The sequence below is a fragment of the Boleophthalmus pectinirostris genome, unplaced genomic scaffold (genome assembly GCF_026225935.1).
Source record: "Boleophthalmus pectinirostris isolate CB_2022bp ecotype Guang Dong unplaced genomic scaffold, ASM2622593v1 HiC_scaffold_1, whole genome shotgun sequence".
In the NCBI taxonomy this organism is placed as follows: domain Eukaryota; kingdom Metazoa; phylum Chordata; class Actinopteri; order Gobiiformes; family Gobiidae; genus Boleophthalmus; species Boleophthalmus pectinirostris.
The window spans coordinates 18,956,790-18,975,583 of NW_026570970.1; the positions used below are offsets into that span (position 1 = coordinate 18,956,790).

Genomic DNA, 18,794 nt, shown 5'->3' on the forward strand with positions numbered 1-18,794 from the left:
GCTCTCGACAGTCATAAGTGTTAAAAGAGCGCTACTCTGAAAATGTGTTTGTTTTCTCTAGGGAATATATTATACCCAGTTATTAGGCAAGTGCTGTGTGCAGAATTATAAAACAGCTAACACCAATGAAAATCTTTATCACACACAGAGCTTGCCTTCTGAGACACATGTAGGTCATATTTGGGATGGACATAGTCTGTTGTGATTGGCATTGAATAACGAGATGCTCTTCAAAACACAATGCTCAGTTATTCAGGTTTAGGCAAGGCAAAGTTTATTTCTATAGCACAAGCCTTTCACAAATTAATTCGAAATGCTTTACAGAATAAGAAAGACATTAAAATCACAATACAAACAAATCAAAACATAAATTAACCTTAAAAAGATGGCTTTTGAAATAGCCCTACTATACAAATCTAAGGTCACTTTTATGCATCACAACACCACAAACTGTACTACTGGTAGTGCTGGTATATTGCTGCAGTTGCCCCATCTGTTTCACATTGGGTCCTGGAGGTCAGAGGGCACCAGTCTAACCAGGAAATGCTCCATGACTACATACTGTTTGGTGCCAGTTGGATAACATCTTCATATCATAACAAACATAACAAAACATTTGGCTAAATCAACAAATGGTGTTCTAAGGAAACTAATAATCATGGAAGAAATTACTATCCTGTTATTATTAGGCCAATTATACTAAACTCGCATATGCAAATGAAATAATTACTTAATCATCCAGTACAGTGGTTAACTAAAGTAAATGAATGTATAATGTGGTAGTTGGCAATATGCCAAAAAATAAAAAGACAGCTGGCAAACTTGATCTTTACTGGTCTTTTAGAGAAGTTTTTATCTCACATTTGGTGAAACTCACCTAGACATGAGAGCAGTGTCTGCATTTATGGATTCACACTAGAATATTTCTATCCTTGGCTATATTACACGCACTTTTGAAATGTTCACAACAAAAATACACAAATTGGAAGTTGTCTTGTTTAACAACTTTTTTCACACCTCAGTAAAAGTTTAGCCCAGTTTGTATTTCTCTTCACAGTTTCAGTTTGATGTGTTTCAACTCTGATAATGGAAACTAGGGGTGTGCAAAAATATGGAAATATTGATATATTGTGATAATTCATTTGGTGATACAGTATTGATATCATGGGCTGCTGTATCAATATATTGCCAAGAGTATTTTTTGGTATCTTTTAGTAATTTATTTTGTTACCTCATTACAGTTTTGTTGCTTATTTAGTGGAAGGAAACTTGTATAGTGATTGATTGTTTGGTTATTAAAACGGATGTATTTTATTATAACTTTGCACAGGTCAAAGGTTTAACAAAGAAATATTGTTGCTAAAATGAATTTGCTTAAAAACAACAATATATCACACTCACCAGTATCATGTGCAATATATTGATTATCATATGTATTGCTGTATCGTGATAATATCAAATCATGATCCATGTATCTTATCGAATCGTGAGGGACCCTGTGATTCCAAGGAATAATGGAAACCTTGTAGTAAAACTGACAATCCAAATTTGTGAACTGTGACTGTTTCATACTTGACAAATATGGTTAAAGATTCGATGATGTGATACATTTTATCTTAATATGATCTGGTTGTATGATTGAATGTGTTCTGGTCGAGGCCGAGTTGTTCTGAAAATTTTGCTTAGATATAAATATATAATATTATGCTGATATAAATACAGGTATATATGTATATGTATATATACTGTATAAATATATAAAAAAACTAAAACAAGAACGTATCAGTGGCCCTTATATTGTGTACATTGTGTTGCTGCATTGGGTGTGCACTTAGCTTGGCAGTTCTTTGGCGAGTGGGGAGTGTGTGAACTCAGTGACAGATGGCTTGGTAGTGAAAAGCAGAACCCCCTCTGGTAACCAATCAGGCTCCTTCACATCGCATAGAGCTTTCTTGCATTGTCGTGTGAATTGCACTGCTCAGAGCAAGTGAGAGGTATTTTATAAAGAACAGCTTCGTGTATTATATTGCGATGGCACGATGGCCTTGTATATTCCTCGATGTGGGCCTGATTTGTGTCCGTTAGACAAGATGCAATGTCAGGGAAAGTGTTAGAAGCTCGAAGGTTCAAAATCTCTGCTGGATAAGTTCCCCGTTGAGAAAGATATGTGAGCATTATAAGGTCAGCTGTATTTATAAGGAAGTGGCTGTAGCTGTAATACTTTGTGGAACATATCCACAAAGCTGTTGGTCTAGAGTTACAAGCTGTTAATTGGCAATATACCACAATCCTTTTGACATTCAGACCTAATATTGCATCATAAAATTGTAATACTATGGGTTAAGTGTGGTTTCCAAACAGTGGGTCTGTTCATTTCCTCATTGTGCGTATTTAAAAGAACATTTTGTGTAGATTTCATGAGATAATGAGATTTCTTTTTTATCTTAGCTAAATGTTTCCAGTAGAGTTTATGTGAGGTACTTGGCACAATAGCTAATTAGCAGCAGACCTCATGTATAAGAATTTACTTTTACTATTACATTTTTTAGGTATAGAGGTACAGAGCTAAATTCAACAATTTACTGACATAATGTGTAACAGAGGTAAGGGATATTTGGGAAAATGTATAAAATTGCAAATTGCTTGTCTTGGAGATGTGCAAAATTGCATTGACTTTTATTGACATTTTATGCAGCTCTTGAACCTGCATAGTGTAACTTTTCTGGTGAAGGGTCCCTCAAATGCTTTTAACCATGGAGATGTTGCTGCTTTTGTCTGGAATGTTCCACAGCATGGTATTTAACCTTTGTTTCTTTATGGAGACCAAACCAGACCAAGTTACAGGTCAGATCTGTGGAGAGACAACACTGCTCACTGTCAGAATGCCTGTTTTTCTAGGTATTTTGGAGCTATAAAACCACCTGTAATTTCATAAATGTAAGGTAGAGCAATGACATATCCATAGAAACAAGCAGTTGATGGACCCTCAACCAGAAAGTTGCGTTGATATCGGAGCAAAAAAACCTCAAGTACAAGTTAAAAAGTATCACATGAAAAAATCTAGTAAAAAATATTAAAGTGCCTGTTTAAATCTGTACTTAAAGAGTAAAAACAAAAATTACTTTGCGCTGATTTTGAGGTTTCAAATTTAGCAATGTTGATAAAGATTTGTGCTGAATTTTGTCCAACAGAAACAACTGAATCAATTGTTTTTTCTGTTTTTGCTCAAACTGAGAATGAGCTGAAAATAACCCTCCAGCCTTTTCAGCAGCAACGTAGTGGTAATAATTATGGATCAAATAACTGTCCTGATATTATTAGGGCATATTATACTAAAACTCAGTCAATGCAAACCATTTAATCACACAATATAATGGTTAAGTAAAGTAAATGCATGAGTAATTTGGTTGTTGTGGTAGTCAAGCCAAATAATATGCCAAAAAATAAAGACCATCAAGGCACACTTCATGCTGTAAATTAGATAATACCCAGATTTGAACTTGATCTAGATGAGGAATTAATGCTTCTGTCATGAAACCAACTGGTCTTTATCTCACATTTAGTGAAACTCAGCTCAACATGAGAGTAGTGTCTTCATTTATGGATTCACACACAATATTTCTGTCCTTGGCTATATTATTCACACTTGAAATACAAACTGCAAATGTGTTGAAAATGAACCCTCAGCTTTTTCAGCAGGTCTCGGGCAATAATAAAATTTTTTTTAACTTTTCAGTTCTATTCAGAAATGTAGCGGAGTGAAAAGTACATATACTTGTTCTCAAATATAGTGAAGACAAAGTAAAAAGTAAATTCAACCACTTTGTTTACCAGATTTTGGACAGATTGTCTGATATACAAAAACAAAACATCTAAATTCTATTTTTGTCCATATGACTGAATGAATGTGCTGTAGAAGGGAAATTCTCAGTTCTGTTTTGTAAAAGGCGAGTTCCTGCAATCCAAAGAGACAATGCTTCTATCTTGTTCAGCTTTTTGTGAGCAAACAAAGAACAGAACTTTAATTTCGGTCCATGTGGAAGTGTGATATGAACCTGAAAGATCCTATATCATGCAAAATTGATTCTTGTGAGCTTTAAGCAAACTTAGAATGTTGTTACCTCAACACATACCTGGAGTTGTGTTTCGTTTTATTCACACATGTTTGAGTAATGTTCTGTCTACATCTCCAAAGCTCAAAATGCTCTGTTCCACATTGTGATGACATGCAGTGTTAGTTTTCAAGTCAATATTTTACTTTTAGTTCAGTCACAATGGGAAATTCTAAGGCTGAAATCATCCAAATAATTCTAGTGAGTGTTTTCTGTTTGAGAGAAGAACTCCTCTAAAATATGCATGGTTTGTGTGTTAAACATGAATGAAACAAAACAAAACTCCAGATATGTTTGTGATGAGGAAGCTACATTATAACATAGATCAGAAAATACCATAATATGGGCTTTTTAAATGCAGGGCTCTTTAAGTACAGTTGACAGGTGTTTCCAAATATCTCCCCATGCGTCACACACTGTCCCTATCAATGTTTGCATTTTGATTTCAGTCCAGTATCATAAAATAAACACATTACATTAACAAACCTAAGACTGCACTACGATATTTAGTAGTGGGAAGTAAATATATGTAACAAAACTATGTAAAACCCCCAGAACTATTCAGAATAGTTACTTCTCAAAAAATTTAAGAAGGAACACAGTGTCCTATGTCATCAGGCAATTTAGGCTTCACACTGCTCAGTATTGGTGAGCAAGAAAGAAAATACAGCTCTTGTGGCGTGTATGTCCTTTCCTTCTGTAATTAAGGATTAAAAATGCATAACACACAGTGCTACAAAACATAAAACTGTTTGTAACTCAACATGAAACTATTCTCAATGCAATACTGGACCCTGTCAGAATAAGAACAGATTTTAATGCATGTATTAAGTATTTAGCATCTATACATATTTTTTAAAGTATGCTAACACTGACAATATTACATTATTATTATTATACCCTATAATCTAAGACATTAAATGTAAATGCACTTCTGGCCCCATCGACTTTGAAAACATTGAATAACTGTGGCCCTTCTCACTGTGACTGCTGCAGTGAACCTCATCATTTTGCTCTTAAAATGTTCATATGAACCTGCTCTACACAATCCTGGTATTTTTATTTAGCTGTTTTGTCCTTAAAAAAATTCCTATTCTTAATATGGAACTCGGCTTCAAATTCTCCCCTGTAATCACTAACCTCATGAGCTTCATTTGACTGGAGCCAAACGCTACACTTACACTCTCTTGAAGTCTACTTCTTTATACAGTCTGTAGTAGAAGTTAAAAGGCAGTACAGTTCATGTTTATTCCCCTTTAAGAGCAGTTACATGTGTCTTTAGCAGGAGGGTCACTAAAGCACTCACAGAATAGATTTAGCTTCTATTGAGCTGAGCGAGAGATCGTGGTAATTAAGCTGATTAATTATCAAACACTTTCTCACTGTTTCTCGGTTACATTATTCCTCCAGATTTAGCCTCAACAGGAAATCAAAGTCTATTGATCGTCTGACTGTTTGTCCTCTTTGTCCTTCTGCCTGTCCATAAGCTCAATACTGTAAACACACACACAGCACTGAAGAATTAAGTTGAAAATGATACAATTTGTTGGTGTTGTTTGGGTAATGAGTTGGAGCTCGCTGTAGAGATGAGGATACAGTGCATGGCTGCCCCCTTGTGGTCAACTACGGGTTTTGCAGTGTTGTTTCATTTGGCTTATGGCAGGTGAATGACTTTTAAATACAATAACATTTTAATTTTGCAAAGTTGTGAATATTGAATTTATAAATCTATATTTATAATCCTGTTAAAGGCTGCTAAACTGGGAGCGTTAAAGAGCCCACAGTATGCTGATCTATGTTATAATGCTGCTTCTTCATTAAAAACATGAATACTTAGCCTCTCTCAAACTGAAAAAACTCTGTTCCATCTTCTCATGTCATTGAGTGGTGATACAGGAAGTGCTCCACTGTGTTTTTAAACTCCCTACACCTTCACTAGAACCATTTGTATAATTTCCTCTCTAAAATTACCAATCTCTACTGAACTAAAAGAAGAAAAAAAAAAAAGGTAGCCATTAACTTGAAAATGAACACTTCATGACATTGAACACAGTGTTTTGAACTTTGGAAATGTAGACAGACTAATAATAAAGGATTACTCAAACATGTGTGAATGAAGCAAAACACAACTACAGGTATGTTGAGGACGTATCAACCTGGCTTAAAGCTCATAACAGTTAATTTTGTGTAATGAAAGACCTTTAAAGGAGCAATTTATGGCTGTAGTGAAAGAAGACCGGAAGGCAGTAGGTGTGAGAATACAGATGATGAACTAAAGACAGATAATTGGCTGCTGTGGTGACCTTGAAGTAAACACAGAAAGGACAAGAAAGACTACACGAGAATCAATTTGAGAAAGTTAAGAAATTGGTAAAATTGTGTACAAATGTAAACTTCCAAACATTGATAAAAAATATTACAATAACTTTTGTAGATGTGAATACTGTCAAAAGGACAAGTAAAATTTAACACTTAAAATGATACAGCCCATGTTCTAGATGCAGTTTATTACATGAAAGGAGTCAATTTTACTGCTGGAATTGGGAAAAGCGTCTCACAGACTGTATAGTGCTTTACAGTAGTGCTCTGTAGTTATAATGGTGCCGTTCAATGCCTTCAAGTAAAACTTCTTAAAGCCAATTCCTATCACAGCGGGGGAACTGGACGAGGTGTGGAGTGTGTAATGACACTAGCTCCTCCAGTGACGCTCAAGTGGAAAAAGTGGAGCACAACATTTATTTAAGAATATAAAATTCATTTTCACAGACATTCTGCACCAAATCTAATCAGAAAGGTCCCATACATGTTGATTTACATATGGTGTACTTTCTTTCTGGGTCAACTACCACAACTTACTTTAAAGCATATCTGTTGGCCTGTCATTATAATTACTATATTGACTTATCGTTCAGTACAAGCTAGAACAATATATTTTGGGGCTCAATATTTATTGCGGGTATTTTCTTTGCAGTAGAGAAGAATTTTTTTTATGTATGTTTCATTTTTATGTAATGTAATATTTGAGCTGTAGAGAGTGTAATAAAGAATTGCTATGGCAAATTATCAATTAATTTTGACATTCATTGGTTGCAGCTCAGCCTTTTTAATAAGGATGTAACAATAACCGAAATATCATGATATTGTAATGTTAAAAGGCTCACAATAATATCATAATTTATCAAATCACATATGCTTAAAGTTATTATTTCAGTGTAGCAATATAAACACAGAGGAAACTACATAGACCATGATCCTTTGCTGTTTCAGTGCAGACTATATGAAGAAATAGCTGTTATTAAGCACTTTTTATTCTTAATTCTTTGTATTATAACAGTACTAAGGGCTTTTTAAGGCATTTTAAAAGAGAAAAAGTAGCATATTCATACTTTGGTTAACCTCCACAAAATATTGCACTGTGAGATGCATAGCGTGAAAATATCATATTGATAGATCTGGATATTGTTACATTCCTACTTTTAAATGATACTGCAAAAATTGACATTGTTTACTGGGATCATCTTGCCTTGTGACAGTGGCATAAATTATTTTCAGTATTATCTTTTATTGCAATATTTCTTTGTAGCAATATACTGTGATTCAGAATTTGTTATCGTGACAAGCCTACATATCCAGTTTGTAATATGTGTAATATTCTCACTTGCATCCAGGAGCAGCAGTATTCATTCAAGCCCTATTTTTTTTTTTTTTTTTCAGTATAGAGCAAGAAATCTGCCAGCATGGAGAATAATGCTGTATATCTGTTTACTTCCACTTTCTAGAAGCTGCGCATGCATATTCATGACTGAAGGGGCGCTGTGGGGAGCATGTTAAGTGTTATGGACAAGTGTGATATAACGTGTTCGTCTGTGTGCTCTTCTGAATTTCAGTAGGGACAGTACCAAACCGGAGATTGTGTTTTAGGCCTAAAAAAAACCCCATCATCTTTTGTAGTGTTTTATCGATCAAACACGAAGATTGATCGTTTGTGGACGCGCCAGGATATAACAGTTTTAATTATTGCCATCACAATCCATCAGTGTCAGAAGTTATTGTCTGGTAATGCATCGACGAACCACTAGGGGGCGCTTGGGCCATTCTTACAGAGCCGTGGGGGGACAGTGATCATAATTTACCTTCCTGCGGTAGTCCCGCTGTTGTCATGGTAACGGTTCACACAAACACAGCTTCAGCTCAGCGCTACATCAAAACAAGAAACCTCTTTGTCTGAAACGCTGAATATGCCCTCAAGAAGTAATGACTGACTTCTTTGGTAAATATGAACTTTTAAGACAAGAATACAGACAATGGCTATTCATGTACAATTAAAAAGACTGCCTTTTAGCTGTTTAATCATAATCAAGATAAAAACAGAACATTTTTAAAGATCCTATGCTTTGTTGTCTCCTTATTTCCAGACGCTGCTCCACACAGTGAGAGGAGCTAAAGGGGGTGCTAAAGTGTTAACTATATATGTATAAATGGACATATCTAACTCACTAGCCGCCACATTCAAAATGGGAAGTGAACATGGGGGCGCTTCTGGCTCCATCAAGTGGCTCCATTTGACTTGACATTAAAAAAATGTCACCCCTCTCTCTGTGACTGCTGCAGTGAGCCTTGTCATTTTTGTCTTACAGTGTTCATATTAACCCTCTCTGCATGGTACTGGTGTTTTTATTTTGCTACTTTGTCTGTAAATAAATTCCTATTCCTAATATTGACATCGGCTCCAAATTGACCCCTATAACTGCTAGCCTCATGAGCTTCATTTGCCTGCCTTAGTCCACTATTTTCTATTTTTCTGCCATAGGTCTTCACATAATGTACTCCCCATCTCCTCTGTGTCAGTATATATAGACACTAATGTGAAATTCCTTGTTGTATTAGCGTCATTTTGAACAATATGTGGTGGCCATTTGTACATTTTTATAAGACGCCGCTCCTTCTTATTCCTCATGCTGTGTAGACTCTGGGTTGAAGCTACTTCAAGATTTTATGCCAGCCTAAAGCCAACACAAATACACTACTGAATACAACATATAGACAAATTATTTTGCTTTGTGTCAGGACTATTTCTTCTTTATGCGAACATGTGCACAAATAAGGTCACTAGAAACTCATTACACAATAAGCACACAGACCTCTTTTGTTGCATATGGATCTTTTACCCTGCAGTCCCTTTTCCCATTTTCAACTCTATGGAATATTTAGTATTGTGCTGCTGTATTATTGTCTCTTTATATAACTTCAGACTGTAAACACTGATAGTCATGGCAAATGCACAAAACATATCAATAACCAATGTAATCCTTTCATCTGACAGTAATTACAATAGAAATTGACCCATTGTCTGTTGTTTGAGATACTGTCCATGGTTCAGAGTGAGAACAAATTTAGTATATTTTAAATGGTCATAATGGCACCTATTATTGGACTTCAGCTTCTTATATGTGACATTTTTCATCATTCAGAAGATATAATATTTTGACCTGTCACGATAATTACTATATTGACGTTCAATATGAAAGCTGGAACAGTGTTTTGTGGGAGTCAAAGGTTTAAGCCATAAAAGGTTCAATTAATCACTTCTATGACTCATTATAGATGCAAACTAAGTACATAAGTACTTCATTCTGCTGTGTATTTATTATGGTTCATGATTTTTTTATTTATTTTTTAAATGCAGTACATTGTTGAAGTAAATATTTACGATAAGCGATAACATTAAAGCTGATTTAAGACAAAACCTATTCCAAATGTGCAATATTGAATAAATGAATAGCTGAATGAAACACTTTAGTACTTAGTTTGCATATGTAATGAGTCTTAGAAGTGATGGCTATGGCTTAAATATTATCATATAGCCCAAAAAATAAATAAAAAAAAATCCCTAGAAATGCAAAGAAAATGTACATATGATAAATATGAATCTTAAAAACTATTGTTCCAGCTTTCATACATTGAATGATAAGTTGATGCAGTATTTATCATGACAGGCCTATCCATAAATTGAAACTTCAGAGATTCAGTGAAGACCAGGTTGCTGATCTGAGTGATGATATGTGCTTTGCTTTTTAGATACGCACGACGCAGTGTTACGGTTCAATGCGGCGCCAACAGATGGATATGAGAGAGACGTGGGCAACAGGACCACTATACGCATCATCAACTCACAGGTGAGAGAGAGAGAGCGCCTCTTAATGAACACGTGTGCGTCAGCAGCGGGCAAAGCCTCACCGCAGCTCTGTGCCAACTTCTTATGTGCATGCACTTAAGTAATTTTTCTCAGAGATTGGAGTTTGTTGACTTGCTTTAAAGGGCCCATATTACGCTGTTTTCTGATGTACTTTATTATGTTGTTTCCCCATCACAAACATACCTAGAGTTGTGTTTTGTTTCATTCACGCATGTTTAACACAGAAATCCTGCGTATTTAATGTTCAGAGTTCAGTTTCACTAGAATCATTTGGATGATTTCAGATGTGGAATCGCTGAGTTAAAGGTAAAAGCAGCTGTTGAAAACTACTGCTTCGTGACATTACAAGGTGGAACAGAGCATTTTGAGCTTTGGAGATGTTAACAGACTAATAATAAATGGTTACTCAAACACATGTGAATGAAATAAAGCACGACTTCAGGTTTTTTGAGGAGTTAACTCTCTATCATATCTAACATATCTTAAAGCTCTCAAGAGTAAATTTTGGATAATATAGGACCTTTAATTGTACCTCCCTAGATTAGATTGTGTTATATAAAATCAAACAAGCAGTATATATATATATATATATATATATATATGATATATATATGATATATATGATATATATATATATATGTATATATATATGATATATATATATAATATATATAATATATGATATATATATATATGTATATATATATATATATATATATATATATATATATATATGAATATATATATATATATATATATATATATATATATGAATATATATATATATATATATATATATGATATATATATATGTATATATATATATATATATATATATATATATATATGATATATATATATATATATATATATATATATATATATATATATATATATATTCATTCATTTATTCATTTCTTTACAAAAATATAGTCTATTCATCCTGGGGTCCAAGTGAGCATTCATAGCTTTAAAAGTCCATATACAGTATAGCACAGTTCTGTTCCGGTGTATTCACTACTACATCATGAAACATTTAGCCAATATATATAATAATAAATATGCCTTGAATACATATCAGCCAAACATAATCATGTACGGTCTCAAATATATTGCTTTATTTCATGCATGTAAACAGTTAAGGCTTTGGGAGCATGTTGCAAAGCACTATTGCTCTGTTTATAATGGTTATTTTCAGAGCATTGTTTCATCAGACATTGAATTTTATTAGTTTTGAATTGTTAAGCCTGAAAAACAGCCTGATTTTTATTATTATTATTTTTTATTCTGAATTTCTCATGCTGAATTGTGCAAGATAAGATGTCAGTGTGTTTTTGCATAATTTCAAAAGAAATGATTCACTGTAGTCAAATTTAACCATCAAAAGAGTTTGGAGTTAGAATAAAAAAGTTAGAATAAAAAATCTGAAAGAAATGATCTTCCATAGAGTAGAACCATAACATGAAGTACATAGTGGACTACAGTTATAATGGTGGTGGTAATTTATTTATTTTGCAGAACACAATTGTTTCACCTAATTATTTTTGTCTAATACCTATCAACACCAACATTGGATTTCTTACACAATATTGGTTGTCCAGACACCCTTAAGATGAGGATAAATTATGACTAAAATTGGAACCAAATAAAAGTAGAAACGTGCCATCATTGTTCTTTGTGTGTTTAGAGCATTTGAAAAGAGCTCTTGTATATGAAAATGTGCTTTTATGCTCCCAGATTTAATAATGCAGTAGCAGTTTTCAGTCAGTACTGTGTAGGCGCTCCAGTCCAGTAATGACAATGAGACTCTAAAAATCAATATGTTTTTAAACTCAATGTTCTTGCAATGCTCTTAATTGGTTACAGCCATGATTTACTGTGAGCACATTTTCTGTAATCTCTTTGAGAAAATTATTTCCACTGACTTCGATTATTGTCAACAGAATATCTGCAATCAGCAGTAATGGGGCTGCCATAGCTGTAAAATTGGGTAGATTTAAATTGTAGCCTACTGTTCATAATTTTGCCACCATAGAAAATCTCTCTCTTTTTCAGATATTGGCCAATCCACGACACCGATTCAACACCAGCTCTATCTACAAAAACGTCACTTTGGTGGCGTGGGACCCAGCACCCTACATCGTTGACCTGCATAAGGTGGGTATTCTGGTATAAAGTGGTACAGTAGCTCAGTTAGTGTTAATCCAAAAGTTGGCAGTTCAAATTCCTTTCTTAGCATAAACATAATTTAAAGGTTCATCAGTCAGATCCACTGCATGGGCGCACACTGGTATATGAGTGTGTGTATGTATGTGTGAATGTGTGAAGAGCTTTGAGTGCCTAGAAGGTGGAATAGTGCTATATTCTAGCCAATTAACTTACACAAATAACTCAGTAAATAAATAGATAAATAAAAACTTGTTGTCCATTTTGCTCCCACATAGTACATTTTGCTATTTGAACAACATATCCACATTTCTCACAACTGCTAGTTCCTCCTTCTTGCCTTCTACTTCACATCCTCTTTCTCGTCTTATTGATCTCTTCTTCCCTATTATCTGCCTCCCATCTACCCTTGAAAGAGCCCCACCTTCTTCTTTTGTCATCGAAGACGAGTGGCAAGGAATTTAATGATTTGACCTACGGCTGCCGAGATTGACTCAACCTTTTCTGTGAACATATTGGGAAGGGGTAGAGATATTCTAAAAATCTACTCATGGGAAATCCGGGAATTCTCAGCGGTGGTATTTACAGTAAATTAAAATTTGCAGTAATGGTTTACAAGTGTTCAGATTATACTATAGATGAAGGTTGTACCATTATGTGCATAAATTCAGTTGCCTTCATATTTATTGCATTAGAAATTATTTATAAACTGAAGCCAGATTGGATTAATTAGAGGAATGTATAGTACCAAAAAGATGATCTGACATATGATTATCCCTGTGAGACTTTCATTTGTGATTCTGCAATGTCAAAGAAAAGTTACACCTGCACCTTTTAAGTTAAAAAATTAAAATAATGAAGTCTGGCATTCGCTTTAATTGAAATCCTTTATACTTGAACTCTGTGAGGAGCGCCTTATTCACCGTTATGCAAGTTTGTTATGACGTCAGGAGTATTATAATAGCAGTGTTTATAAATAGGTATTGACACTTTTAGACTTGTGGTTTGTCATCATGTCGTAATGCACTGAAGACAGCAGGAGGTGCCTCAGCTTAACCCCGGCCCCTCTACTTATGTGCGTCTATTAATTCAAGCTATATTGACCTTTTTTGACATTATTTACAAATGACAGAAGGAGGAGGATATAAAAAGCTGCATTTGCTGTACAAATAAACTTCAAAATCTGGTTGTGTAGTGGTGATGTCTTGCGACTAGAGCTGGGATTTGCAGATGTGCTTGGCTGCTGTAATGTTATAAATTAATTGAAGCTATTGACAGACTGAAAGGTCAGTTGTATACTCATGATGTCAATTTTAATAACTTCAGCGTATGTACAAGTACATTACACATTACGTGTTTACAATAGTCCAAAATGTAATGAAATTTTAATGTCAATACAAAAAAGTCAATATATGAAGAAAAACATTTAATGATGATTTGCAGTATTATAATAAATAAAATAAAATAATTTACTTTACATTAGGAAAAATATGACTTTGAATAATTGCAGAATGCGATTAGAGCTATAATATATGATATGATTACATTTTCATTAAATTTTGAAAAAAATTTTTGAAACCTATTATCTTTTGTTGGACTGACATAATTTTGTCTAAATATTTTTTGGGAATATCCTGAAAACGACATTGCGATATTAATTGTGTGGACAGAAGTAGGTAGGTTAAGTTACATCTTAAATGTACTGATTATTTATTAGTTATCTGATTTAAATCATGACTCTGGATCAGAAGAAAATCATGATGTGCACGTCTCTGTTTGTATCACAGAGATTGTTCCTGCAAATGCCAGAATGTTTTCACATCTAAGATGAAATGTATTTCTTATGTTATGTTTGCAGAATAAATTGTCTCGAGCATTTCAGTAACAACAAAGGTTACTGATGTTGACAAGTCATTCTGTGACTTCATACATACATTTATATCTGCAATGCAAGATCCAATCATGGTCGAAAGCCCTGCAAGGTCAGCTTAGATGTAAAACAGACATGCTTGGTCTCAATAGAAAATCATGTGTAGAATTATGCAGCATAGTCAGTGCAGAGTTATTTTATCATCATAAATAATTAAATATAGGCATTCTGTGTGGATAGTTTACTCTGAAGGAATGATGACGTTAAGTTCACCTTACCTATATTAGTTTTTAATAAAAAGTATTGCTTGCAAAGAAAAAGTGTTGTATTTTTGATTTTTGGGTTGAGAGATGCACATCACGGTTTTAATTTGACAAATACAGCCTTTTAGACAGAGCTGTGATTGTGGAAGATTTGTCTGCCTCTGTGTCTGGGTTTATCGATCTACATGATGGCACCACTTGATTAAAAGCTGCCATCTCAGATAAAGTCCAGGATGGACACATCTGACCCTTATTTATACCAAGTGCATGGTTTCTCTAAATTTGCTCCTAAAACACATTTTGAGGGCACATACCACCACCTGCAGAGGTTAAGTTCACATTGTACAATTTGATGTCATAATTTTAGATGGAGGCCAGGCTTGAATAATGGCACTACTTTCTGAAGCTGTTGTGAAATAATAATTTTACTTTTTCATTTCTTATGGAGAAAACATTGAGCTTGGTGACATTTTTGTAGGCCCAGTAATTATACATATTAACTTTGAACAAGAAATTGTAGAATGTGTTTTATTTACAATGCAGATGTCAAACTCATTCTTAACAGCTGGTTATTAAGACACACAATTATTGATCTGTTGGAGGTTTTGTCAGAAGATAATGTGCGTCTTTTTCTCCCTATGTTCACCCCATCAGTACGAAGTGAGCACGGTCAATCTAATTCCACCACAGAATTGAACTGAATGATGTCAGGTGAAAGCAACCTGTTCTAAACCACCTTTTGTCCTCTCCAGTGGTACACCAACCCGGACTACAACCTGTTTGGCCCCTACATGCAGCACCGCCAGCTCCACCCAGACCAGCCCTTCTACATCCTACACCCAGCCTTTGTGTGGCGGCTCTGGGATGTGATCCAGAGCAATACTATGGAGAACATCCAGCCCAATCCCCCCCTCATCGGGTTTTATAGGTAAGACATGTCTGTACATAGACTAAGCCCTGACTCGTGCGGAAGTCCAAATCTGGCATTCTTTTCTCTGTTCTACCCCTTCTGTGCTCTTATCTCTGCCTCCTCTCAGCGCGGGTGGAAATCTACCCACCACACACGAGCTGCCACACAAAAGACATGATGGAATTCTTATCTCAGCAATGCACAGTAACATTATCAGTATGTGGTGGTGCTCTGTGAAGCAGCACACATCCACGCAGGAGGCAGAAGGAATCATGGGAAATAATGGTCACTCCCAAGACTCCCCCTCGTTGAAATAACACCCCCTAGCATGTCAATATATAGCGATCTGGTACTTGGACATTTCAATATGGTCAATTGCACACACAATAATGACTTAAGCTTTTGTTTATCTCCAAGAAGCAGACTATAGTTTTTAATTTATGGGTGCGCCACACTTCCCTGCGGTAAATATACTTGTCAAGAATAATCTGTTTACTTGGAACCAGACACTAGACATGAATTATGGGGAAGTCTAATACATCAAAGGAGGTGTTGCTAGGCCTGTCACGATAGTCACTATATTGACTTATTATTCAATATATGAAAGCTGGAACAATATATTTTAGAGCTCAGTATTTATTGTGTACATTTTATTTATAGAAGTAGGGAGATTTTAGTTTTTTTTTTTTTTAATACAATAAGATTTTAGCATTAAAAAGGTGAATAAGTGGCTCCTATGGCCAAGCCCATCGATAGAAATTTGGAGGGCTGAGGTAAAACCACTCATGGGCCCCTTTCATGTAAATTAATAGGAAGAGGGTCCAATCCTGGGCACACACTAAACTAGATAATTAAGCTCCAAAAGCAGCAGTAAGGCTGAATATAGTTCAAGTAAATCTAAAAAAATGGAGATGCAATTTTGACAGTTTTGACTATTCAGTGGTGGGAAGAAATCATGGCAGTGGTAGAAAGGCAGAAATTTGCTCTCTACACTCCAAATGAGACAATATTGAAATTTAGTATCACAATTATTACCAAAATAATTATGGTCAAGTTAATTATAAAGATAATTTTATATTGTATTAATTTTGTGTTAAAACTAGTATAAAATGGTTCAGCAGTGATCTAGAGTAGCAGCTCTTCTGTTCGTAGGTTTGCCTAATTTAGGGTCAATTTTATCCAATATTTGTCCTCCATTTGATCATTTATTGTTTAAAACTACAATGGAAATGATATAGTTCACTTTTAGACCTAGTTTAGCCCTAGATTTGACCTAGAATGATCCTGTTAGATCTGGTGCTACTCGGAAAGCCAAAGAATTTTTTTGGTGGTGCTTGGAGTGAAAATTTTGAGAATCTTTGTTGGGGATTTTTACAATTATACAAAATGTACGACAGCAGTGATATTATTGTTTATTGTCCCATTCCCACTACAGTCTCTATAGCTATTTGTGCAGTTCCTGAATAGTGAGTATGGACACTGTATTAGGATGCAGCTAATGTGAAAACCATGAGCTCCATATACAAATTGAATTGTAAAATAAGTGTTAAAGGTTGCAGTCAAGGTCATGGAAAAATCGACCATGTGTGTATTGCATTTCATTTAAGTTGTAGTAGCTTTAAAGTGTTCTTTGAAAACGTTTCAATGTTTGCAATATTTATTTAGAGCACATCTCATAAAAATCATATGCAGTCTGTGTAGTGCTTTCATATTTGGCTTGTGGATCTGTTTACTCCTCTCTATGGCAGGATCACATTTGTTCTTACTTATAAATATTATTTTTCTAACACTTGCTCGCACCTACCGCTGGTATGAAATTTACAGACTCCATTTCACCAGTTTGCCAGTTTTTAATGCTGTTGTATGTATTTCCATACACTATATGAATTACTAAACACCCCATGCTGGTATTTGAATTACATTGCTGCTTTGTAATCAGCAGAAAATAGCAATGCTTAAGGATTTAAATGCTTAATTGTGTAAGAAATTGCTGTTTGACAGAAGTTTTTCATTAAAGTGCTCATATTACGCTATGTTCTGATCTATTATAGTGTTGTTTGCTCATCAAAACCATACCCGGAGTTGTGTTTTGTTTCATTCACACTTGTTTAACGCACATATTCTGCATATAGGCTGAGTTCTTCTCTCAAACTGAAGACACTGTGCCACATTGTGATGTCGTGGCGATACAGGAAGTGCTCCACTGTGTTTTTTAATCTGCATACACCTTCACTAGAATCATTTGGATGATTTCTGTCCTGGAATTCTCAATCTCTACTGAACGTAAGGTAAAAAGGAGTTGTTAACTTGAAAACTATTGCTTCATGACATCACAAGGTGCAACAGAGTATTTTGAGCTTTGGAAATTGGAAATGTAGTCAGACTAATAATAAAGGATTACTCAACTATATTTTGATTAGTTAACATTCTAACATGGCTTAAAGCTCACAAGAGTCAATTTTGTGTAATATAGGACCTTTAATACAGTGCTGTTTTCCCTATTTTACTGGTAGCCTTGGTACATTATTTACAGACGTGATTTATATTCAATCCAACGCAACCTTTCAGCATTTCAACAGTCCTGGTGAGATTTCAAGAAGGACTTTCGGGTGTATTTTTATCTTTGAGAAATCCTTGCCATTGACGGGGGAGATATAGGGGCTCTTGTGTGATTGACAGTTGTAATGATCAGACATGGCTTCTCCACATACCATCAAATGGCACTTACAATAGGTGTTCTAAGCCTGTAGCAAAACACCATCTTGTAGTCTGGAAATGTGTACAAAGCCATCTGTAAGAGCTTAATTAGAGATAGACCAGCTGCGTACTGTTTTAATTGCATTCTTAAGTTGCTTTGGGTGGTCCATTAACTGTCACCTTGTTATCACGTTTTACATGATTGGTCTGGCAAGGTTACAGCCATTTTAAAAGGTCTGCTGTCACAAACTGCCACTCAGCAAGTCAGAAATTATAGATTGTGCTAAATGTCCACAGCAGTCATACGTATCCTTAGAGATAAGAAAACACTCCACATTGCGATGTCATGTGATAATACAGAAAGTGCTCCACTGTGTTTTTAAACTCCATACACCTTGACTACTTACTATGATTCTAGTCAAGAATCATATGGATAATTTCAGCCCTAGAATTGCCCATTTCTACTGAACTAAAGGTAAAAGGCAATCGTTAACATGAAAAATACTGCTTCGTGACATCGCAAGGTAAAACAGAAAACTTAGAGCTTTGGAGATTTTGTAGACAGACTAATAATAAAGGG

At 34.9% G+C, this 18,794-nt stretch overlaps 1 protein-coding gene across 1 annotated transcript in view; it reads left to right on the forward strand.

Moving 5' to 3' along the window:
- The window catches only part of st6gal2a (ST6 beta-galactosamide alpha-2,6-sialyltranferase 2a), a 47,157-nt gene that overhangs the window by 23,280 nt on the left and 5,083 nt on the right, over positions 1-18,794 (forward strand). Inside the window, 4 exon segments of the mRNA XM_020939101.2 lie at positions 10,191-10,288; positions 12,364-12,465; positions 15,360-15,512; positions 15,514-15,535. Coding sequence (XP_020794760.1) covers positions 10,191-10,288; positions 12,364-12,465; positions 15,360-15,512; positions 15,514-15,535 — 375 coding nt within the window.